Below are 26,758 nucleotides of genomic sequence, written 5' to 3'. Positions count from 1 at the left end.
TCTTAATTTATTCTAGAGAAAGATTCCTCCCAGGAAGTCTAACAGAAAGAACAACAACAATCCACCAAATCCACCACCACCACCACCTCCACAATATGATGTTGCTGTCTTCCAAGCAGCAGTAGCTGCCGCCGTGGCTGCTGCCATGTCGCAAATCAACTCCAGTGGTAATAATGGAGCTGGCAGTGGTGCTCTAATTTCCGGTCATGGCGAAGGTCTTGGACACCCTCGTGAGTGTTCATATAACGACTTTACAAATGTGAAGCCTAAAACTTTTGATGGCACCGGAGGTGTCATTACTCTGACATGCTGGTTCGAGAAAACCGAATCTGTGTTTGAAATCTGTGCATACCCTGAAGCAAGCAAAGTCAAGTTTGTAGCATGTACCTTCCTGGACAGAGCCCTTTCCTGGTGGAATGGTTATGTTAAATCCTTATCCCTCCCAGTCGCCAATGCTATGGGCTGGGATGATCTGAAAATCCTGATGCTAGTAGAATATTGTCCCCGAGGTGAAATTCAAAAGCTAGAGGAAGAACTCTGGAGTCTGACGATGAAAGACTCTGATATTGCTGCATATACTGCCAGGTTCAGTGACCTGATTATTCTGTGTCCAGGGATGGTTCCCACTGAGAGCAAGAAAGTTGAGAGGTTTATCAGGGGACTCTCTCCTCAGATACAAGGCAATGTTATAGTTGTAAACCCTCTCACTTTTTATAGTGCCAAGCGTTTGGCACAGACGCTAGTAGACCATGGAGTCCGTCATGGTTTTATGGTACCCATCCCGGAGCAACCCAAGGAAGGGGGGAGTAAGAAGAAATTCTGGAACAAGCGAAAAGGGCAATCGTCTCAAGATCCCTCGAAAAAGAAACAAACAGTGGCAACACACGCTGCTATTGTTCCTGCTGCTGTTCCAGCCCCTGTTCCTACTTCTGTATCTACTACTCCATCAACCCCAAGTATATATGTTGGATCACTGCCAAAGTGCAACAAGTGCAATTACCGTCATAAGGAAGATTTCAAAGAAATGGACTGCCATAACTGCAACAGAAAGGGGCATACTGCCCGTTTCTGTAGGTCACCAACACAACCCATTTCCCAAGTCCCCGTTGCGGGAGTGAGCCAAACTTGCTATGAATGTGGGGAGGCAGGGAATTTCAAAAGAAACTGTCCTAAGTTAAAGAATTCTGGTGGTACCAGAAGAGTTTTGGTGATTGGCTATGAAGAAGCCGTAGCAGATCCTAATGTGGTGAACGGTACGTTTCTTCTCAACAATTCTTACGCATTTATTCTTTTCGATACCGGTGCAGAGAGAAGTTCCGTAAGCCATAAATTCAAACATCTACTAAAACAAAACCCCAAAGCATTAAAAGATACATTCCCCGTTGAGATGGCCAACGTAAAAACTGAAAGTACCAATAACATATACATAGGATGCACACTTACTTTAAATAACCATTCATTCCCAATTGACCTTATGCCGGTCTCAATTAAAAGTTTTGAAATCGTAAGATTGGTTAAGTCTTCACCGTGCTGATATCCTATGTTTCGAAAAAGCCATCCGTCTTAATCTGCCAAGTAACGAATCTCTCGTTATCTATGGCGACAAATCTGGTGCAAATCTTCAAATCATTTCTTACGACAAGGCACAAAAATATCTTCGCAAGGATTACTGCGCCTTCTTAGCTCATGTTGTTGATAAGACTCAAGAAGTGAAAAGAATCAAGGATATCCCTGAAGTCTGTGATTTCCCTGATGTGTTCCCCGAAGATATCTCAGGAGTTCCTCCTGAACGCCAAGTCGAATTCCGAATCGACTTGATCCCCGGAGCTACCCCTATAGCTAAATCCTCTTATCGTCTTGCACCTTCATAAATGCAGGAACTATCCAACCATTTGAACGAACTTCTCAGTAAAGGCTTCATTAGACCAAGCTTCTTACCCTGGGGAGCACCGGTCTTGTTCGTGAAAAAGAAGGATGGATCGTTTCGCATGTGTATAGACTACCAGGAGTTAAACAAACTTACCATTAAAAACCTATACCCTTTACCACGGATAGATGACCTCTTCGATCAACTCCAAGGAGCTAGTTTCTTCTCCAAGATTGACCTAAGATCGGGATACCATCAGCTACGAGTCTAGGAGGCCGACATTCCAAAGACTGCTTTCAGAACTCGCTATGGTCACTACGAATTCGTAGTGATGCCCTTTGGTGTAACGAATGCACCTGCAATATTAATGGACCTGATGAATAGAGTGTGTCGACCTTATTTAGACAAGTTCGTCATAGTCTTCATTGACGATATACTAGTCTATTCTCAAAGCAAGGAAGAACACAGCCAACACTTACGACAAATATTGGAAACTTTAAGGGCAGAGAAATTGTATGCGAAGTTCTCAAAATGTGAATTCTGGATTCGAAAGGTGGAGTTCCTAGGTCATGTAGTCAGCAAGGATGGGATACATGTTGATCCCTCCAAGATCAAGGCTATCGAAAGTTGGGCGATCCCACAAACCCCAACAGAAATTCGTCAGTTTCTAGGTCTCGCTGGCTACTACAGGAGATTCATTTAGAACTTTTCAAAGATCGCGAAGCCACTCACCACCTTGAGCCAAAAAGGTGTATCGTTCAAATGGGAGGAGAAACAAGAAAATGCTTTCCAGACATTAAAGCAAGCCCTCTGCAGTGCACCGATCTTGTCCTTCCCAGAAGGGACAGAAGATTTCGTAGTCTATTGCGATGCGTCCAAGCAAGGGCTGAGCTGCATTATAATGCAACGAGGAAAGGTTATATCTTATGCCTCGAGACAGGTTAAGAACCACGAAGTCAAATATACCACACACGATCTCGAACTGGGAGTAGTGGTTTTTTCCTTGAAGATCTGGAGGCATTACCTGTATGGTACAAAATGCACAGTCTTTACTGATCATAAAAGCCTTCAGCATATCTTTGATCAGAAAGAACTCAACATGAGACAACGACGAAGGGTAGAGCTACTAAATGATTACGAATTCGAAATTCGTTATCACCCCGGCAAGGCCAATATGGTAGCAGATACCCTTAGTCGAAAAGAGTACTCGGGCCGTCGAGTAAAGTCTCTGACAATGACCATCCATTCCCACCTATCTACACAGATCAAGGAGGCTCAGATGGAAGCCTTGAAACCAGAGAACATGCTAGGTGAAACTTTAAGGGGAATGGAAAAGAATTTGGAAATCAATGGTGACGGAGTTCGTTATTTCACGAATCAAATCTGGACACCGAAGTTTGATGGCTACAGAGATGTTGTCATGAATAAATCCCATAAAACTCGATACTCCATCCACCCATGTTCAGACAAGATGTATCTGGACCTAAAGAAACTCTATTGGTGGACAAACATGAAAGCTGAGATAGCTACTTCTGTGGGAAAGTGTATAACTTGCGCCAAAGTCAAAGTAGAATATCAAAAGCCCTCAGGTTTACTGCAACAGCCATAAATACCTGAGTGGAAGTGGGAGCGGATTATAATGGATTTCATAACCAAGTTACCCAAGACAACGGGTGGTCATGATACCATTTGGGTTATTGTCGATAGATTTAACAAATCCACACACTTCCTGCCAATAAAAGAAACAGATAAAATGGAGAAGTTAACAAGGACGTACATTAAAGAGATAGTACGATTGCATGGTGTTCCAATATCTATTATCTCTGACCGAGATAGTAGATTTACCTCGCGGTTTTGGCAAACCTTGCAAAAGTCCTTGGGAACAAATCTTGACATGAGTACAGCGTACCATCCTCAGACTGATGGGAAAAGCGAGAGAACAATTCAAATGCTGGAAGACATGTTAAGAGCTTGTGTGATAGATTTTGGTAAAGCTTGGGATACCCATTTACCACTTGTTGAATTCTCCTACAACAACAATTATCACACTAGTATCAAAGTTGCACCCTTTGAAGCTCTATATGGCCGTAAGTGCAGATCTCCTCTGTGCTGGGCTGAAGTTGGCGATACGCAACTAGAAAAGAACCAAATACTTGATAGTACTCTAACCGGTCCTGAGATCATTCGTGAAACCACAGAAAAGATTGTCCAAATCCGGGAACAGTTGAAAGCTTCTTGATATAGACAGAAGAGTTATGCGGATAAACGACGAAAACCCTTGGAATTCCAGGTTGGAGACCGTGTTCTGTTGAAAGTCTCACCCTGGAAAGGAATGATACGTTTTGGTAAACGTGGCAAACTGAATCCAAGGTACAATGGACCAATTTCAGATCATTGCTAGAATTGGTCCGGTTGCTTACAAACTCAATCTACCGCATGAACTCGATAACATTCATCCCGTTTTTCATGTCTCAAATCTCAAGAAGTGTTTGTCCGACGAGACTCTTGTTATCCCACTCGATGAAATCGAGATAAACGAGAGCCTCAATTTTGTAGAAGAACTGGTAGAAATCCTAGACAGGGAAGTGCAGAGAACTAAACAAAGTCGTATCCCGATAGTGAAGGTTCGTTGGAATGCAAAATGAGGACCTGAATTCACTTGGGAGCCGGAAGATCAAATGAAACAGAAGTATCCACATCTCTTTCCCTAGTCTTCTGTATCTGTATAATCCTAAATTTCGGGACGAAATTCCCTCTAACGGGGGGATGATGTGACAACCCGAAATTTTCATTCTTGTAAAAGTCAAACTTCTCATTTTGATATATCTTATATTAAGTATATTTATATCTAAAAATTTGGCTTAAAAGCCTTTAATTCAAAGGTGTTGTGTGTTTAAGAAGGAAAACTTGTAGAACCGAGAACCCTCACGTTTTTTTCTTCTTTCTTTCCTTCGGGCCGCAAACGGATTATGAGCCGTAAACCTCGCATGAGTCGTGAATGGTTCACGACCGTGAACTCCCTTCGCAGCCGTGAACCCTCGCAGCCGTGAACTTTCCTTGGACCATGAACCCGAAGATCTTATCTCCTCGGGATGTGTTTACGGCCGTACACTCTTATGTATATATATAAGATTGACTGATTTTTCTTCCATTTTTACACACTCCAACCGAAAACTCTCTCATTTTTTCTCAAGTATGAAAGGCCGAAAACCTCCTCTCTCCTCAAGAACATCAAGTATTCTTCATCTTTATTAAGCAATCAACTTCCAATCTTCATATCTTTGGGCCGAAAACACTTGAACCTTCAAGTGTTCTTCATTTCATCAAGAGCATCAACTGAAAACCCAAGAACATCATCACCTTTGGGTTGTAAACTCAAGAACACCAAGTGTTCTTGGGCCATGAACCCCTATTCTGGCTGTGAACTCCAATCAGCTTCCATCTTTGCTTCTAACACTCATATTTGTAAGTTAAACTTGCAAATTAGTTCGATTCCTTATCGTACTTGTGATTATATTCACTAAAAATATACATATATTACTTGAAATGCTTATAGGACTCAGGATATAACTCGTGGAAATAGCATCCTATATTGAACCTCCAATCGAATCACTCATGAAAGGTGAGTTCATACCCCTACACTTTTATGATTTTTAACTGTTTTAGGGGGGAATACAAGTGAAACACAATAAAAATTGTGTTAATATCTAAAATGTTTTTAATGCTTTTAATGTTTTTAAATTTTTATAATTATCAAAAATTACATATTTATATATGTGTAAATTATATAATTTGGATTCAGAAGATTTAGAATATGTAATTTGACCGCACTTCTTGTTCCTTGTTTGGTTGTGGGATTGGGGTAAAGTTATTTAATCGAAGGTCTAATTAATCACAATTATATAAATATTACATTTATATAAATATAAAAGGGTTTTCAAACTATTTTGTACTATTTGGTACAAATAGTGAACTTCATGGAATAACAATATTACCGATTCTTACCAACAGTTAAACTATAATAGGTATAGTTTAGAGAACTCATTCATTGGTTACAAATTTCAAAACACATAACAGAAAACAAATAGAGTACTTAACGAAAAATGAGTAGAAAACATTCTTTAGAAAACAATCAGAAAACAACCATATAAACTATATCTTATATAGTTTATGAAACTGACCTACTGAGTATTTATTACAAAGTAACTTGTTAATATTCTATACATAATCATCAATATAGCATTTGTGAGGCAACCTTCATGTACTTTTATAAGTACCCCCAAGTCCTGAAATTATAACCAGAGTCTCCTGGAGGGAGAGCGCGACACTTGTATATGGATCTATATGGGACTGACAATCCCACACCTGAACTGCTAGCTACAGTTAGGCAGGCATGCATGGGGTGACAAATGTCCTACCAATTGCGACGCCTGAAAAAGGTCGCGTTTAGGCGATCATGAGTCATCTAGTATGGTTATAATAACTCACACTTTGATACTGAATAAAATGATTAATGTATGAATAAGTAAAACTTCACATAGTTTTATCTTTCTAAAGCTATAACACAGTATTTTACAAGTATAAATACGGAATACTATTTTCGTATAGGAAAACGCCTTTTTATGGTTTAATGTAAACTAAACTACATATTCACCACTTAAGAACACATAATCTTTCACTCTTTTGCTTACTGTATAATACAACAGAAAATATAGGATTTTCTGAGGAAAAACGTGTTTACTTTATCAAAGAACGAGAAAACGGATTTGAGTTATAAACATGCTTATGAACTCACCAACTTAATTGTTGACACGTTTTCAAAACTACTTGTATTCTCAGGGAAACAGTGATAAAGGTACAACCACAGCTTTTGAGAAGACGGAGATATATAAACTCATGTCTTTAAACTTGTATTTTGGTGTCATATATTCTATCTTTTGAACTCAGATGTAAAACGTATAACTTTGTAAATATAATGGTTGTTGTTGTACTTTGATTACTATTATGCATTGTTGTGATACCACACATGACGTCCTCCGCCCCCGAACCTTTCCGCCGTTCCGGTTTAGGGGTGTGACAGTTGGAGACTTCGTCACACTTGATTATGGATTTACCATTTTGTGTGTTGCTAGCACGGTTCTCAATTCGACGTCGCTCTATATCTTTACAGTCGAGAACTTACTTCTCCTCCAACGTCATCTCCTACTGTCAGTCCTACTTCGTTAGATGGCTCCACAACTGACTCCAAAAATAGCAATGCAAGCAACGCCGTTGATAGCGTCAAATCTCCGTCGGTCTTGATGATGATGATGATGGCATACGTTATGTTTTCAATCTGATTTTGATTGTTTGTGCTTTTTTTGTTTAATTTATCATTTAATTATGGATTTTATGTTTAGATTATTCTTAGGGTTTGTTGGTGATTTTGTATCATCAATGTGTATTTAAGTGTAATGGATTGACTTGTTGACCAAAATTCAATCTTGATGAATATTAAACAAGTAAGGAAGGTGCGGAGTGCGCACTTGTTTAAGTTTATTCAAGATTCAAAGTAGACTGTCATTTAGGGGCGAAGCCCCTAAACGAACGCGGGTCTGGGGGCAGCGCCCCTGGGAGCGGGGTCCAAGAGGCGGCAACCCCTGGCGGGGTCCAAGGGGCAGAGCCCCTGGCTGGGGTCGAGCTACCAGGTCAGCGCGGAATTTTTTTATATGAGTTATATTTCTATATAAAAAATGCCTTAGAAATCTGAATTTTCTGTAAATGAACCCGATTTTTGACTTCATTTTGACCTTTGTTAATAATCCCGTTTTAGTGACTGTTATTGGTTTTGACAGTTAGAGTAGTTTTTGGACAAAGAAAACTGCCTTGACAGTTTTCAGACAAATGAACTACTTAATCATTTTGGTCTTCATTTTCCTGGTACACAACAAAAATCACGAAATTCATAACAACCATTTCTGTTCTTGCTCTCAATTCTGAGTCTTATCCGATTAAAGATTGGAGTACCACCCAAATACTTTAATCTGAAAGTGAAACCACAATTCTCAGAATTTCCAAGCCTTTCTATACCCCAAATTTCTTACAGGGTATGTTCAGTTTAAATATAAATACACATTTTAGCAGCAAGTGGTGGTATTACCTTGATATCTACGAGTGTGTCTTTGAGTGATAGTGATTACCGAAAGATGCTTTATTCGATAAAAGCTTTCATTTTGTTCTCTTTCTCTTTTCTTTTACCTTTAGATTCATGTTTGTAAAAAACTTGCAAGGTGGAGGCAGTTGTTGTGGATTTGGGGGATCATGAGCCATCATGCAATGAAACAAGTCCGTCCATCGAAGTGCTAGTGTGTGTTCTTCTAATACTGTCTCAATCAGAGCGTGTAACATTTGACCCAAAAGGGAAAACGGAACTAACCCTTCCTTTACTTGGTGCTTGAGATCAGAATTTTGATTCTTCCATATATTTTTAATTCCTGAATCGGATTGAGAGAGAAAAAGGAGGAGGATGATGAATTTTTTGACTTTTCAAAGTCAATGACAAGGAAAAATGGGTCAATGTCCATGTGGCAAAGAGGTAACCGAGTTACCCTTCGTTGTCTAAAGTGACTAAATTGACCTGACAAAACAACATTAATGATCTAGAAAGCACGAAAAATACTTAAGGGACTGAATGGACATATGTGCAAAGTATCGTGGGGGCTAATATGTCATTTTCCTATATATTAGATCATTTTAAATTTTATTTTTTATTTTATATGCTTGCCATTTTCTAATATTTGCTTAATATATAAAAAAAATATTAGAATGATAAATAAGTTACACCATTTAAAATAAAATAAAAAAAACATGTTCAAAATAAAATAAAAAAAAGAAAAGAAAAAAACCCTAAATCGCTAGATTATCGCTGAAAATCTAGATCACTGCCCTCTTATCCTATTGGACCGTCCTAAATATGTATGTCAATCTTAGTTTCAAGAACCCTACAAATGAAGAGATAGATTGAACCAAACCATATAATAAGGATTAGTGAAATTTACTCTTTAGTATTAATTGAAAGGCTATCCGGAGTGGGTGTCAAAAGACGTGTGAGAGCTGAGGTGGACAGCCAAGTCATGCGTGAACACCGCTCCGATGTCTGGTGGCTTGGTTGTGAAGTGGTTGCTAAGACGCACTAAGATGACCAATGGACATGCAAGAATTTTTGTTGACCGTTTGAAAGTACCGTAAATGAATAAAAAAAATCTTTCAAACTAAAATTAAAATTTCTATATATATACATACATTTTACATATATTTTTATATATAAACAAACACATAATTTCAATAAAATGGATAACTTTTTAGTATTTTCTATGTTTTTTTTTATGTTTTTTTAGGTTTTAAATTTTTATGTTTTCTAAGTAATATAATGTTTTATTTAGTATGTTTTATGTTTTTTTAGTAATTTAGGTTTTAATTCTTTTATGTGTTTTTAAGTAATTTAGGATTTAAATTTGTTTTTTTTAATTAATGTAAAATATGTATTTATGTTTTAAATTATGTTTTCTATTTAATTTAATGTCAAAAAATATAAATATTATAGAGTGGTAACTATTTCCAAATGCTAGTGGTTTGATGGTGAGTTTGTAGTGGAGTTAACGTAACGCTGAATTGGTCGGCATTTTTTGAATGGGTTGAATATGACAACTCCCATACCTTTATAAGACCTTAAAAGCATAAATTTCAAAAGTTCAAAAAGAAAAAGAAAATTCAATTGGTACAGAAAATATCTTGATAAGCTTTGATTTATATCTAAGTGGATTAAATGGGTCCTAAAAGTCTCATCCTAATAAAATTTATATCTAAGTGGATTAAATGGGTCCTAAAACTCATCCTAACAAAAGCCGCCTCGTGGCCACAACATGCACAAATTGACTGCAAATTGTTTTTATATCTATTTTTCTTTTAACGTTACATATTACATCCTTCTAAATTCAAAATTTGATTTTATAACCTTGCCATTTTTTTTATATTTGCTTTATGTGTAAAATAAAACATGTAAATGATAAATAAGTGTCGTTGGTTTAAAATTATTTTCGTTTTTTTTAAATTAAAAAATATGTTCAAAATAAAACACCATTAAAAAATAAAACTTAAAATTTTTTTTCTTTAGTTTTTTCCATCCAAAGCATGAATTGTCGTTGGTTTTATTTTTTATTTTTTTAGTATTTCAATTCATTGCTGACCTTCTTTTTGATGTGTTATAAATAAAGTTTTCTATTATTGTGTATTATTATTTAATAAGTATAAAAATATAAGTTAAAATATAAATAGACTCATAGAAGAAACGATCGAAGGCCCCCAAACCGCTACATTTTCTCTTGTTGAGTTTCACCAAAAACGAAACAATGAATCCTTTGGTATATGTTTCCTCCTTGATAATCCTAGTGTTCTTTTTCATCAAACTCTACTACGTTAGTCGACCTTCAACCAATAAAAACTTACCACCTTCACCACCAAAACTGCCGGTGATCGGTAACCTCCACCAGCTCAGCCCACTCCTCCATCGCTCCCTCCATTCGTTATCCCAACTCCACGGTGGTCCACTCATGCTCATCCACATGGGCTGCATCCCAACCTTGGTGGTATCATCAGCCCAAGCAGCCTCGGAGATAATGAAAACCCAAGATCTCGTATTTGCCAACAGACCGGAACTGAAAATGTGGCGGAAACTACTCTACGAGCTGAAAGAAGTCTCGGTGGCACCTTATGGTGAGTATTGGAGGCAAGTCAAGGGCATAATGGTTCTCCATCTCTTGAGCAACAAAAGGGTGGAATCTAGCGGTGAAGTGAGGGATGAAGAGATCGCCTTTGTTGTTAAAAAAATCATGAAATCTTGTAACCAGGTGGTTGATTTGAGTGATATGTTTGTGACGCTTACGAATGATGTGGTGTGTAGGTTGACGTTTGGAAGGAAGTACAGCGAGGGGGAGAGTGGGAGGAAGTTTAAGAATATGCTGAGCGAGTTTTTCGAGTTGTTGGGTGGTCTTAGTTTGGAGGATTTTGTTCCTCAACTTGCATGGGTGGATCGATTGAGAGGGCTGAATGCTAAAGTCGAGAGGGTGGCGAGACAGGTGGATGAGTTTTTGGAGGGTGTCGTGGAGGAGCGGCTGAAGAAACAGTCGGCAGCTGGTGGTGGTGGTGGTGAAGACTTCGTTGATATACTGCTTAAGATTCAGAAGGATGATAGGATAGACACTAGTCTTGACAGACTTGCAATTAAAGCACTCCTCTTGGTAACTCCCTTTCCTCTATCTTGACTTGAACAACTTGATTTATGATATTTGTTGTTTACAAAAAAGACAGATTAAGTAAATCAAGTTGACTCGGGTGGCCCTTCTTCAGTAAGAAAATCGGGCATGAGTCTAATCTAAAATGTTCGTATTAAAACGTGCAATAGTGGGCACATCCAGAAATTTTGTCTATAAATGGTTAAAATAATTAATCGGTTAGTCAAAATGGTTTACTTTTTCAATTCAATTTAAAGAAAAAATCTACGTGGTAAAACAAAGTTGTGTTCAATATATTGATCTTAAAATGGTATAAAATTAAAAACTTACAAAAAAGTTAAGCCAATTTAGTCCACATAAGTAGATTCACACAAAACTAGCTTGTCCTTACGAGTCGGCCCATAATGAGTGGCAACAAAATTTGAAAATTTCTTCAATAATTTATTTAGATGGGTATAGTTGTTGTATATTTTATAATTCTTGCATCTCATGGATTTGGCCTTTATCAAGAGGCCTCCATGTAGCAAGATATATAGTCATGTTCATTCAAAAATAATAAAACATAAGCGGTTAATATATATACAGAATGAATACGTTACATTTAATTCATGGTAACAAAGCTTTGCTATATCTTAGGATGCATATACCGCTGGAACAGATCCAACAGCAACAGTACTAGAATGGACATTTACAGAACTTCTAAAACATCCAAAGATTCTCAAGAAACTTCAGGATGAAGTAAGGATGGTTCTTAAAGGCAAATCACAAATAAACCAGGATGATATCGACAACATGAAATACTTAAAAGCCGTGTTTAAAGAAACTCTTCGTCTTCATCCTCCAATCCCAACCTTAGTTCCTCGTGTTGCCAGCCAAGATGTCAAAATCATGGGCTACGATGTCATGAAAGGAACTAGTGTTATCATTAATGCATGGGCCATTGCAAGAGACCCTAAAGTGTGGGATGAACCCGATGAGTTTAAACCTGAGAGATTTTTGGATTGTTCAATTGATTACAAAGGTCTTGACTTTGATTTGATTCCATTTGGTGCTGGAAGGAGGGGGTGTCCTGGGATTGCGTTTGCAATGATTACAAATGAGAATGTGTTGGCCAATCTTTTGCTCAAGTTTGACTGGGAGTTACCCAATGGGAAGGAAGAGGATCTAGATATGAATGAACGACCTGGCCTTGCTATTCGTAAGAAGACTCCTCTTTTGGCTGTAGCAACACCTTCTCTTCATAACTAATATATCTTCATAACTATATAATATTTGCTTTATAGACAATTTGATGACAGTTTTACATTGCAAAAGTGATAACCAGTTAGGTTTGTTGAGTTGTTGCTCACACCCAATGCCTTAGGTCATTCGGAGTGCTTAACAGGTCAAGATGGCCATATCATCACCAACACTGATCCACCAACATCAGGAAATGATGTTTACTAGTGACTTGGGTTGCCACATTTTCTTATGGAGGGTCTTATGCGACCACTCAAAATAGCCTTATAGAAAACAAGATTTAAACTTCAACTAAAAGTGAAATAGCGTCATCATATATCAAATGAAATAGCGTCATCGTAATGATATACTTGGATGTCTACTCTACTCAAAATCTAATTATTAATAAATTATCAAAAATATGGAATACCAAACCCAAGTGACCCATCTCACATATTCACATCAATAACCCGGCCCCTACATAGCCTAGTTTTAGATAAGTTTCAAGGAAATACTATTTTGCTACAACATATTTATCGTATAATCATTACGGTTTGGAATTGTAAGATGCTATAAGTACTAGCATTAACTCATTATGTTTTTTTTATAAATATTTTGTATCGATTTTTAAGAATTTCTTATTGAAGGTTAGTGGTTTACCATATATTTTTTAACCTGGACGTGATGTCCGAAACAGATTTCCTTCATTGAGAAAACCAGGATCTTGAATAATTTTGTTTTACAAATTTGAATAATTTTGTTTTATATGTAGTTTAAAAAAAAACTCAGCCCCATATAAAACATACCCAAGTCTTCTCCACAAAGAAAACCCAAGATCTTGACCTCAACTATGCCTTCCCTCCCCTCTCCCCTCTCCCCTCCCCCTTCTAAGTGTTACTTTTTACAACAAATTTTAATTTTTGTTATAAATTATATATATTAAATACTAAATTGAGTTTGTGAAGGAAATCTACTGTTCATTTCATTTTCTATTTTCAGATCATAAGTTATTAAATTCACATCAAGTCATTATTTAGATAACATATAATACAAGTTTTAAAATAAGCGAGATTTAATATGGACAATAGTAAATTTTTATATTTATATTTTTTACCTTCAAATAATTTTGATCTAGCATTTTTCATCCTTCATAATTTTAAAATTTAATTATTGGTATTTTATAAGTTACGATTTAGATCCTTTACAATATTTTAAAGTTATGTTTTTGGTCACTTATATAGTTTCTTTTTATAGCCTTCTTTTTTGTTAATTCCTTAAGATACATTTTCAAGTTTTATTTTCGTCCATCTCCTTCATTCATAAGTTTTTAGATCGAAACTTTATTTTGATATTTTTGTGAACTACTTGATATAATATAATCGTCCTTGTAATATATGTGGATTGTTGACATTTGTAAGTTACATTCTATATACGAATTGTAAATGAGTTACCCCGCACATTAAAGTTATGTTTTCATCTCTTAAATGGTTCTTTTTATAGTTTTCGATATGGCACTGCGTTTTTCAACATAGCGGGTTTCCGCATCATCGCACGGAGGGTCCAAACCCTAGTTTTATTTTATTTTACAACATTTGAACGACTTTTTTGTGTCTGTTTGTAACGTTTGTTCCATGTATCATTTATTTCTCAAATTTTTAGGGTTTTTCACTAGCACTCGAGGAGTTGGGGAGCCCCAACTCGACGAGTAGAGATCATTTTGGACGCGCGACTTAGGGTTTACTCGACGAGTTGGAAGGCCCCAACTCGACGAGTAGACACTGTAAAGGAAAACCCTAATTTTCAGGGGTTTGTACCCTATTTAAAGAACTTATGGCTCATTTGTAGCCTCCATCATCGTCCTTACAGCCCATAGAAACCCTAGTTCGATCCTTATACCTTCTTGAGTGTGTGTGAGAGCTTTGGAGAGTGATTTTGCTGTGGTTGTGAAGGAATTTGGAGCTTGAAGAGGTTGGAGTAAAGAAAGAGGCAGTAGATCCGACATCTACTCTATTTTGGCAACCATCTTGAGGTATAAATTTGCTACCTTGACTTTTATTTTCTTATATCTCATCTTATGAAAGTATATTGTCACTTTGGTGCATAATGGTGTCATTCTCGGGTTTGAACTTGTCAGGAGGATATGGTTTCAGATCTGGACACCTCTAGGCCTCCATGGACATAAAGTTGCTCACTTTATCTAGTCTAGGCCCTTCTTCATGCCCTAAACCTTGTATGAGACTTAGTTTTAGTGTTTTAGCCTCTTGAGGCCTTGCATACACGTAAAGTTTGCAACTTTACGTGGTATTTTAGTCCTAAGGGACTGGATCAGTAGTTTGGGGGTTTGGATTCGACTGGAAGGATTGAATATGTTAAGACAAGGGAAAACTCGACAAATTGCCCTGGCAACTTGACGAGTTGGATCGGGTTTTCCCGTTTTCTGTATGCTGAGTAAACTCGGCGAGTTGATAAGATAACTCGACGAGTTGGTTAGGGGTTTTCCCCGGTTTTCTGAACACTGAAGGAACTCGACAAGTTGCTAGATGCACTCGACGAATTGGGTCAACATGGACTGTTGACCTTGACTGTTGACCTGACTTTGACCAAGTTTGACTTTGAGGGTATTTTTGGTATGTCGAGATTTTGATAGAGCTAGTCACATGATGATTGAAGGTAATTAAGTTAGAGCTATGCGTTGGGACTTATTATATCTTATCAATTCAGCATTCTTGAGAGGTGAGTCTCCTCACCATACCAATGGGTCTAAGGCACCAAGGCCGACCCATTTTATGATATGTGGTACACTAGTTGATGTAGTGATATGTGGTATGTTAGTTGGTTATATGCTAGGTGGTATGCTAGTTATATATGTGCTACTCGCAGGAAAGACCATGGGGGAGCCCATGACGCTTGGATGTAAGACCATGTGGGGGAGCCCATGACTTTTCAGGTAAAGACCATGGGGGGAGCCCATGGCACTTGGATGTCAGACCATGTGGGGGAGCCCGTGGCTTTCCAATTAAATACCATGGGGGGAGCCCATGGCACCTAGGTGTAAGAACATGTGGAGAAGCCCATGGCATCCTGGAGTAAGACCCTGGGAGAAGCCCACGACATCCTTATATGTTTGTATGCATGACATGTGGTTTATGTAGCTTATATAGCTAATATGGATTATGTAATTATGTGGATTGTGTGGGGGTATGTGTTAAAACCGTTGTTGTGCACGATTTAAACAAATAACAATATAAATTAGACTGCTCTATTGCACTACCAGGTAGTACGGGTAAGCAGAGTCGGATCCTCAGGGACACGTCCTAAAGTCTTAGCCTCTTTGCGTAAGGCACAAACTAATTCTTGAGAAACGAATAAAACATAAAAAAGGGGGTTTATTAATAAAAATAAAAAATGATAAAAGATTAACTAAATTTAAAAGTAGTAAAAATTCAAATAAGAGAAAGTAATTCCAATTTCGCGGTGACTCCCCTGATCATATAATTAACCTTTAACACAATATTTGATTGTGCACTTGTTTAAACTTGTGCTAAAGTTCATTAACAAACTCTAATGACCTCTATTACAAAAATCATTTAATCAAAATAAGTTCTTTGAATTAAATCTAACTCTTTACCAAATTAACCAAACAAGCTCTTGATTAACAAAGAAAAGTTGCATTAAACACAGTGTAATTTCCCAGTAAAGTCCAATACCTCTCGTAAGCTCGGAAGCGTAAAAACTTGTTTGATCAATTCATATTAAAGTTAACCATAAACACATAATTAATCTAATATATGTTACTTTTTACCTATTAGTCTAGACAATTACGGATCTAAACAATTAGATAACTAGAATGATTCACAAACAATTCAAGTGGCCAACAGAATATGAAATCAAAATCAAACACTCAATTAAACATGGAATTGATCAAACTAAACAGTATTCACAATAAAAAATAGTGCCTAATGATTAATCATACGAAAAGGTTATGTCTTGCGAAACTGAAATCTGAGTTTTTAGCCTGACATGGCTAAAAACAGATTACAAACAGTAGAAAATAGAGTCTAAATGATAAATCTTACTAAACAATGCAAAGAAATTGAATCGTCTCCTTTAGATCTGCGTTCTTCACTTGAAACACTCTGAAAATTGCCTTAGAATCGCCAGGAATCGCCAATTAGGGTTACTGGATGAGTGTGGGGCTCTATTTATGCGTCTAGTAGTAAAAATGTCGTGCATGCGATCGCATGTATGCAAGTTGCGATCGCATGTATCATCAAAAACGCTCCCGAGCCTTTTAAATGAAGTACATTACCATTGTGATACATTTTAGCCTAGTTGCGATCGCATGTACTGTTGTTGCGATCGCATGTTTCAACTTTTCTCATCCTGGTGAAATTTTGGCACGAAAAAACTACGAAGCGAAGCTGCGACCAAAGATGCGATCGCATGGGCAAAGCTGCGATCGCATGTATAGTGTATGCGATCGCATGCACTCAATTTTGTCTCTTTTCGATCGTCGTTCCTCCTTCCAAGTTGTTCTTGATCATTCCTCGACATCCTTCTCTAGTCCAAGCTCTAGTTAAGCTCCAAAGCATCCACCAACGCATCCAGAACTCTCGTAATCATCCATGTGCTCCAAAATTGCCCTAAAAAGTCATAAAAAACGTGAGCAGTATGGGCATTCTACAAAATAATCACGAAACACACAATACATAATAATAATCGGGAGTTAGTTAGCATTTTATGACAAAATACCAAGGAAATTGTGCTAAAAGATGCATATAAAATGCATTTAACAAACCTCCCCAAGCTTAGACCTTACTTGTCCTCGAGTAAGGAAAGGATAAACGTGGTAATCGGAATAAAGGGCAAGGGTAGTAAAGGAATAAACTAGACACACTAACAACCAAAGGAAAAACCTAACTACAAGAACGACAGAAAATAAACAGAACAAGAAATGAAATATGCATGCCAAAAATAAAGTAAATGAATAATGAACGAAAAGAATATGAAAAAGAGAAACAAACAACTAAAAATAAAAACATGCTTATTCTTTTTTTTTTATATATATTTTTTATATACGATCAGACTTTACCTCGAAAAGGGCTCAAATCACTAACACCTAAGCAACCATCCTGCTACCTTTCATGTATCACAGACTCCCAAAGTGAGGAAGACTACAAAACGGTGTAACCCAATATTTCAACTCTAGTTTTATTTAAACTTTATACCTTAATTAGCTTTATGAGCAAAAATAACACAGTCCGGATCTCATGTCCTTAAGACTAGATGGTTAAGAATCAGAATCGACGCATCCTTAAGAACCCGCATGACCAAATCAGCTTTCGCCGAAGCAGCAAGGGCTAACCCCCGTAGGAGCCCGAGCTCTATGCTTTCACTTTTTCGAGAGCCACAAGTATCATATCACACAGTTCTTTATTCGCCAGATGTAACTTTGAAACGACTTCTAACTTGATTGAACTTTGATTTGTACTTCGTTTTGAGCTTGAATTCTTTAATCTTTTTTTTTTTTTGGAATTTCTTGAAATTTCTTCAATTGAGCGCTTGAAATTCTCGATTTGGGTACTGGATATAACGTTGTACCCTTTCTTCTTTCTTTGACTGTGTGGATCTGATACTTAAGCTCTTTGTTACCGCGAGGGTAATGCGTGTCAATAAATAGGGTCATGTTCTGTGGGTCCAGAGTTGTCGATAAAGATTCTTTTTAAACATTCAGAAGCAAATCATCCTAAAGCTGTTATTACCGCCCACAAAACGTTTCAGTATGCCATTTTTTTATTATCTAAGGCTGAGGTCTCGAATCACGGTGTCTTGGGTCCCCTAGTTATGACAGCTGATTTTACACTTCCAATAACAATCAGGTTGCTTCAGATTTTTTTCATTTTTAATTCTCAATATCCCACTTCATGGATCTATCGTATGTAAAGAGTGTCATCATCTCGTGTGTGTATATATATATATATATATATATATATATATATATATATATATATATATATATATATATATATATATATATATATATATATATATATATAGGGAAGAGTTATTTGGAAAACAAAAAAACCCTAAAAATACATAAAAAAAATACTTAGAGATCACAAAACTTTTTTTTAAAAAAATCGCAGCTTTTTATACAAAATCAATGAAAAAAAATTTTGAAATTTTTTTTTTTTACAAAAAAAAAAAATTATTTTTTATTTTTTTTTCAGCGAATTTCAACAAAAACCTGCGTTTTTTATAAAAAAAATTCAAAAATATTTTTTGTGATCTCTAAGTATTTTTTTATGCATTTTATGATTTTTATGGTTTTTTTGTTTTCCATAGAACCTAAACCTATATATATATTTTTTATGCATTTTTTATGATTTTGAATTTTTTATTTTTTTTTTCAGCGAAATTGTCAAAAAGGCTGCGATTTTTTGATAAAAAAATTCAAAAAAAAGTTTTGTAATGTCTAGGTATTTTTTTTAATGATTTTTAGGGTTTTTTTGTTTTCCAAATAACCCTTCCCTATATATATATATATATATATATATATATATATATATATATATATATATATATATATATATATATATATATATTAAACTTTTTAATTTTTTTCTTAAACTAGGAAGAAAAATGACAAATAAAATAAAAAAAACATAAATGAAAAAAATTTTGGATTTTTTTTAAAACTTTTTTATTTTATTTTATTTTTTTTAAACGGAAAACGGATAACAAATCCCCTCCCCAAGCTTAAAATTAAGCATTGTCCTCAATGCTTAGGGAGGAGTGGAAAATGACTACTCGGATGGGGATGGAAAGCGACGGAAGAACTCGCCGCGGAAATCGGTGAAGTCCTCACGATAACCTAAGACCTCGTCACGATACCCGAAAACCTAGGTGCTGTAAAGCTGGTAATCTAAGCTGAGACCGGTCATACTCTGCTGAAGGGCAACAATATCCTGGTGGATGTCAAGATAATGCTGGTAAGTGAAGGGGGAGTTGGGGTCAGGGTGAGGTGGCTGGGTGGGCTGGGGCTACTCATGAAAGTCAGTATGCATGGGATCAAGGCATCAGGCTGGCAATAGAAGAGTGGGGTGGCGTCCGTGTAATCAGGGTGCATAGTTGATGAAGATGGTCGGTCAGAATGCGGACATACGGGTGTCTGCTATGAACTGCGTGGGCGAAGAGGTGGTGGAATGTTCGATGGAAGAACCCACGCAGTCTCGATAATGGGATCAACGAGGGCGATGACATCTGGACTAGTGACTTTGAAATAAGTGGATCGTCCTAACATCCAGACATTCCCACCCGGGGCGGGACGTAACATGTGCATTGCCCGAAGGTTCTACAAGGTCAAACGAAAGGATTCGCCGGAAAAAAAGGTGTACTCCGGAAAAGATTGCTCCGCGACGGTGCGAGCAATGACTGTAATAAGACCGCCACAACGAATGGAACCACCGGTGTTGAGGTTTCTAACCCGATGTAATCTTTTGATGATTACATCACCAAAATGAGGGTGGTACGACCCGATGATCATGCACCATAAAAGGAAAAGCTCGGCTTTGCCGGCTTTGGTGGTCTCAACCTGTGCGTAAATAATATTGCATATAATTTTCAATGCAATTTTCAGAACTGGATGGACAATACTAGTATGAACGGATTGGGACGCCTCGTAAAATCCAATCCTATGATGGAGTGCCAAAAATCGCGCACATTGAAGGCGGTGGTGGACTGGGATAGGTTGGTGATGGGTGTGTCGAAAAAGGTACATAACTGGTCGATATGGATAGAGTGCAGGTACTAAAACAATGAAAAGCAACATTTCCTTCTTGGTTGACTTCACTGAGGGTAGCTAGGAACTCTCGGGTGAGTAAGGGACAGGTGGGGAAATCCACAGATAAAAGGCGCTCCTGGCCAATATTGGTGAAAAGAGCACGAACACCGTAGTAGATATGGAGTTCCCGCATTAATGTGCGGCTGGGGGCCCAGGCTTGTGGTAAAATCTCGCGGTCGAGAAGACGTTGGTAACAGTCAAATGCAGCCTGTGAACCTAAATCTACAATCACATTGTCCGCCTGTACAGTGTATAACGGGTCCGGATTGTCAACATTTTTGCATGAACGGGAAGGTCTAGGAGGCATTTTGCAGGTCAAAATACTGGGACAGATTAGGCACAATTTCCAAATAAACAATAATCAAGCAAAAATAAACTTTTCTAACTACTCCCACAGCGGATACGCAAGCCCGCACAAATAAATGACAGAAACAAAAGAGTTCAGTTTCAGAACGAATATACCTGAATGTGCGCTGAGCAGCAGTATATTTTTTGCGTCTGAAAAAGTTTTGAGTTTTGAAATTCCGTTCGGATGAACCTCTTCTGAAGTGTGTTCGGGACAAACGTTTCAAGTTTTCGGGGCCTGCGGAGTGCTAAAGGAGCGTAGATCTGAAAAAGAAACTCACAAAAATTCAAATTTCAAATGAAGAAAAAGAGATTTTTGAAGAATTTCAACCGTGTAATCATGATTTTGTTACCGTAGGGATGTGGTAGAAGTAAAATGGGAGAGATTGATACCTTTTTTGCTTGATTTGGATGAAAAACGAGTGATTTGTGTGGTTTTTGGTGAGAGAACTCGAAAATAATCGGAATACAGAGAGAGTTTTTGAGTTGGGGTATGTGTCAAATGAGCCTGCGGTCAATATATATAGAAAAACTGGAAGCTGCGATCGCATGGGCAGAAGCTGCGATCGCAACTTTTTAATTTTTTTCAAAAATCAACTTTTAAAATATTCACGAACCTCCAGATGCAATTATACTAAAACATGCGATCGCATGTTTATTAGTTGCGATCACAACTTTCCTAAAATATTTGATTTCTGTTAAAAAATATACTCGAGGATGCGATTTTATTAAAAAACGAAAACATGCGATCGCATAGGGCATACCTGTGATCGCATAAAATCCTTTTTCGTCAAAAATCGCTGCAAAAAATCCTCGATGATGTCCTGCGACTCAAATAACACAACCTGCGATCGCAAGGACTGGACCTGCGATCACATGTATCACAAAAATTGATTTTTTTTCAAATTCTCTCTATTCCTTTTTGTAAGAAAAACACGATTCAATTAAAAGGAGACGACCTAAGTAACTAAAAACACGCTAAAAGTGAAAATAAGTTGCAAAACGAAAACCCAAAACAAACGCGCGGGGTGCCTTCCGGTAAGCTGCCCGTTTTTACTGTCGTTGGCTCGACATTGTTACTTGGTTTCCTCAATTACGGTAAGTCGGGATCTCGACTACCTCCACTTCCTCGTTCGTAACTTGAAACCCTTCATAAAATGGTTTGAGACGATGACCAGTAACCTTTAAAATCTTTCTTGTTTGTTCACTTTTTATTTCTATGGCACCATGATCAAACACGTTAGTAACAACAAAAGGTCCCACCCAACGAGACCTTAACTTACCGGAAATAAGTTTTAAACGAGAATGATATAAGAGTACCTTTTGACCGGTAGTGAATACCTTTCGCGAGATCATTTTGTCGTGGAAAGCTTTTGTCTTCTCCTTATAAATTGCTTCATTCTCGTAAGCATCGTTCCAGATTTCTTCTAACTCTTGGATATCTAACTTTCTCTTCTTTCCAGCCTCATCCATTCTCAAGTTCAGGTTTTTGACAGCCCAATATGCTCGATGCTCCAATTCAACCGGTAATCGACAAGGTTTGCCAAAAACAATTCGATATGGTGACATGCCGATAGAAGTCTTGTATGCTGTCCGGTGAGCCCATAACACATCATCCAATCGAATACTCCAATCTTTCTTGAACGGATTAACGGTTTTCTCTATAATGCCCTTGATCTGTCTGTTTGAAGCTTATGCCTACCCGTTGGTTTGCGGGTGATATGTTGTGGATACCCGATGTGTGACACCATATTTCTTGAGAACTGCTTCAAGGGTGCGGTTGCAGAAATGTGTACCCCGATCACTAATAATGGCTTTCAGTGTCCCAAACCTTGTGAATATGTTTGTCTTGACAAAATCAACTACAACCTTGGCATCATCTGTTCGTGTAGCTTTTTCCTCAACCCATTTGGACACGTAATCCACATCAAATAAGATATACACAAACCTGAAAGATGGCGGAAACGGACCCATGAAGTCTATACCCCAAACATCAAAGATTTCACATACTAAGATTGGGGTAAGTGGCATTTGATTCTGAGATGTCAAAGACCCAGTCATTTGGCACCTTTCACATGTTTTTCAAAACAGAAAAGAGTTACAAAAAATATGAGGCCAATAAAGACCGCTGTCCAAGACCTTGCGTGCGGTTCGTTGTGGACCATAATGCCCTCCACAAGCTTCTGAATGGCAGAAATTCAGAATTGACTTGACTTCTTCTTAAGGAACACATCTTCTAATCACCTGATAAACACAGTGTTTCCATAGATACGGCTCATCCCATACATATCTTTTCGCCTCCTTATTTATTTTATCTTTCTGGGCTCGGGTAAGATCTGAAGGGAGTTCTTTGGAGACCAAGTAGTTAACTATATCAACAAACCAAGGAGGGTTCTGCACAACGATTAGATGCTCGTCAGGAAATGTCTCGCGAATCAGTTTCGGGTCTTAAGGTGGAGCGAGTCGGCTCAAATGATCAGCCACCAAATTTTCTCTCCCACTTTTGTCCCTGATCTCTTTATTAAATTCATGTAGCAGCAAAATCCATCTGATCAACCTTGGCTTTGAGTCTTTTTTGGCAAAAAGGTACCGGATAGCAGCGTGATCAGAAAAGATTATAACTTTCGTGCCCAACAGATATTGTCTGAATTTTTCTAATGCAAAAACAATTGACAGCAACTCTTTTTCTGTGGTGGAGTAATTTTCTTGGGCGCTGTCCAAAGTTTTTGATGCGTAATATATAACGTTGGGAACCCGGTCTTTTCTCTGTCCTAAAACAACTCCAACAGCAGTGTTACTAGCGCCACACATTATCTTGAATGGTAAACTCCAATCTGGTGGCTGAAGTAAGAAGATTTTTCAACACATCAAAAGCTTTCTTGCAGCCTTCATTGAAGTCAAATTCAACATCTTTTTGTTGTAACTGGCACATGGGGACTGATATCTTCGAAAAGTCTTTTATAAACCTCCTGTAAAAACGTGCATGACCAAGAAAGGAACGTACTTCCCGAACATTCTTCGGGTAGGTTAAGCTTTTTATAACATCTATTTTTTCTTTGTCGACTTCCAAACCTCTTTTTGAAACAATATGACCAAGAATCAGACCTTAGTCAACCATAAAGTGACATTTTTCAAAATTTAAGACCAAGTCTGTTTCAATACATCTTTGCAAATTTTTTGTGAGGTTTTTCAAACAAATATCAAAGGAGTCTCCATACACAGTAAAATCATCCATGAAGACTTCTATGGTATTCTCGACATATTCAAAAAAGATACTAACCATACACTTTTGAAAGGTAGCAGGTGCATTGCAGAGTCCAAAGGACATACGCCTATACGCGAATGTCCCAAATGGAAAGGTGAAGGTCGTTTTCTCCTCATCTTCTGGATCAACTGGAATCTGATGGAAACCTGAGAATCCATCCAAGCAGCAGTAGTTGGATTTTCCAGCAAGCCTCTCTAGCATCTGATTTATAAATGGGAGAGGAAAATGATCTTTCCGGGTGGCTGCGTTTAATTTTCTATAATCAATACAAACGTGCCATCCGTTCTGAACCCGAGTTGGAACCAGCTCTCCTTCTTTGTTCTCTACCACTGTCACCCCAGCCTTCTTGGGTACAACTTGAACTGGGCTGACCCATTTGCTGTCAGATATTGGGTATATCATCCCAGCATCTAATAACTTCATAACTTCTTTTTTAACCACCTCCATCATGGGTGGGTTTAATCTACGTTGGGCTTCCCGCGATGTCTTATAATCTTCCACCATCAAAATTTTATGCATGCAGAGAGATGGGTTGAGTCCTTTGATGTCTGCAATAGTCCACCCAATCGTGCTTTTATACTCCTTCAAAATTCTGATAAGTTCTGACTCTTCTTTTTCTGACAACTTGTTGGATATGATGACTGGTAGTGTTTCTTTTTCTCCAAGGTATGCATATTTCAGGTGTTCTGGAAGTGTCTTCAGCTCCAAGATGGGGGCTTGCTCTACAGAAGGAAAAAGTTTGGAGTTAGAAACTGGTAATTTAAGAGTTTTGGTACCATACCTCAACTTTCTCTACTGGTCCATATGGCTGCCATCTCTTGAACTTCTCTGTTAACCACATAATTTTCTGATAAAACCTGAGCTGCATTAATAGACAAATTTCTGTGGAGCACTAATGCTAGTGACTCACGGTTAGCAATCTCAAAATATTCTGCAGATAATGGTTCAATTACATCAATGAAATTAAGGGCTGAAACATCATCACGATAACGCATAGCATCATAAATATTGTAGTTGATAACTTCACCATCAAATTCCATGGAAAGGGTACCATCATAAACATCTATTTTAGTTCTGGCAGTTTTTAAAAATGGTCTCCCCAAAAGAATGGAACCTGAATTTGGTGAGTCGTCATCTCACATATCTAAAACATAGAAATCAGCTGAAAAAATGAGTTCATTCACTTGAACCAAAACGTCTTCCAGCACACCTTTTGGGTGCACCAGAGAACGATCAGCTAACTGAATGATGACTCCTGTTCTTTTTAAAGGCCTTACCCCGATAGTTTTAAAAAGTGAGTATGAAAAAACATTTATAGAAGCTCCTAAGTCTCCTAAGTCCAACATAGCTCGTGGAAGTAAAAGGTTCCCCAACTTGCAAGGAAGAGTAAATACTCCTGGATCCTTACACTTTGGGGGTAGCCTTTTTTGTAAGACAGTTGAAACATTCTCACTTACTTTAACTGTTTCATTTCCTTTTAATTTTCTTTTTGAAGTACATAACTCTTTCAAAAAATTTAGCATATCGGGGTAGTTGTTTAATGGCACCAAGAAGGGGAATAATTACCTCAACCTTTCTGAAGAAATCCATAATATCTTTGTCTTCCTTTTCTTTTTTCGTGTTTTTCAGTCTTGAGGGAAAAGGAGGAGGAGTAATTTTTACTTCAGCTTCAACAGGTCTATCTTTTTTCTGCACCTCTTCAATTGCCTCAGATTCTTGCTCAACCACGATCTCCTCTTCCTCATCTTCTTGCTGATCTGGTCCTTTGTAGTTTTTATCACTTCTGAGAGTGACAACACAAGCATTGTGCTTCGGGTTTTTCTCAGTATGAGATGGGAATTTTCCTTGCGTTTGTGCGTACAGTTTGCTCATAGAGTTCGCGAGTTGTGATACCTGCAACTCTAGATTTTTGATGCTAGACTTGGTTTCATTATGAAAAGCTTGGGTACTGGTAGCAAGACTTTTAACAATGTCTTCCAAAGACATGTTGGAACTACTAGCTTGTGACTGAACAGGTGGTTACTGAAAGTTGCTTTGGTGCTGATTTTGGTGCAAAGGTTGTTGAAATCCAGGTAGAGCCTGGTATTGATTTCTTTGCTGGAAATTTTGCTGAGGCCTTGGCTGGAAATTTTTATTTTGAGGTCTTCCCCAAGCTTGGTTGTTGCGATGCTGATCAAATGGCATTTGTTGAAATCCTCCCATAGGTTGAACAAATTTAGTATCTTCTTGAAGTAATTGGAACATATCTGTTGGGTGCCCAGTTTTGCAGCAGATCCCACAAGGTTTGACTTTTGCTTCAATATCTTTTCCTTTTGTCAACAGAAGGACAACCTTAGTCAATTCTGAAATCTGAGATTGCAAGTGGGCGTTACTTATTTCTTTGACTCCTCTTGGCTGGTCCGGGTACCATTCTTCTTCAGTTGCCGAATGCTTTGATTCATTTTCCAGCTTTTCAATCAATGTCCGGATCTCTGTTGGTGTCATATCTGAAAGTGACCCTCCACTTGATGCATTTATAATTTGGCTCTCTATGGGTATCAATCCTTCACAGAAACACTGATATAACTGATAATCACTAATGTCATGTTGTGGGCATCGGACTAGCAGTTTCTTGAATCACTCCCAATAAGTTTGGAGAGCCTCTCTTTTGCCTTGCTTTATACCTAGAATATCTTTGCGCAGGTTTGACACTTTCGCTTTAGGAAAGTATTTCTCTAGAAAACATTTTGCAAGTTCATTCCAGCTTGTTATTGAACCAGACGGGAGGTCATATAACCACTCCTTTGCTGCATCTTGAACTGAGAAAGGAAACGCCCTTAGTTTGATCTGGTCTTCAGTAACTGCATGGGGTTTCATTCCAGAACAGACGACATGGAATTCCTTGAGAAATTTGTGAGGGTCTTCATTCTCGAGGCCTCGGAACGAGGGCATCAGATGGATTAAATCGGACT

General features: G+C 37.7%; 2 protein-coding genes across 2 annotated transcripts; one reads left to right on the top strand and one right to left on the bottom strand.

Annotated features, from left to right (window-relative positions):
* The first annotated feature begins 10,189 nt into the window (after positions 1–10,189).
* On the top strand, positions 10,190–12,473 carry LOC145107627 (cytochrome P450 736A117-like). Its single transcript, XM_079044563.1, has 2 exons — positions 10,190–11,142; positions 11,773–12,473. Exons 1-2 carry the CDS (start codon positions 10,255–10,257, stop codon positions 12,382–12,384), a joined length of 1,500 nt encoding a protein of 499 aa, XP_078900689.1. The 5' UTR covers positions 10,190–10,254; the 3' UTR covers positions 12,385–12,473.
* Positions 12,474–22,240: 9,767 nt separating this feature from the next.
* Positions 22,241–24,847, bottom strand: LOC145105293 (uncharacterized). The gene is made up of 4 exons (XM_079042420.1): positions 24,604–24,847; positions 23,823–24,529; positions 23,100–23,383; positions 22,241–22,610 (listed from the first exon to the last, which is right to left on the bottom strand). The coding sequence occupies exons 1-4, from the start codon at positions 24,845–24,847 to the stop codon at positions 22,241–22,243; spliced, it is 1,605 nt and encodes a 534-aa protein (XP_078898546.1).
* Positions 24,848–26,758: the final 1,911 nt, after the last annotated feature.

The sequence above is a fragment of the Lactuca virosa genome, chromosome 4 (genome assembly GCF_052849685.1).
Source record: "Lactuca virosa cultivar CGN04683 chromosome 4, Lactuca_virosa_CGN04683_v6, whole genome shotgun sequence".
Lineage (NCBI taxonomy): Eukaryota > Viridiplantae > Streptophyta > Magnoliopsida > Asterales > Asteraceae > Lactuca > Lactuca virosa.
The sequence above is the reverse complement of the archived record's forward strand: the minus strand, read 5'-3'. Positions and strand labels throughout refer to the sequence as shown.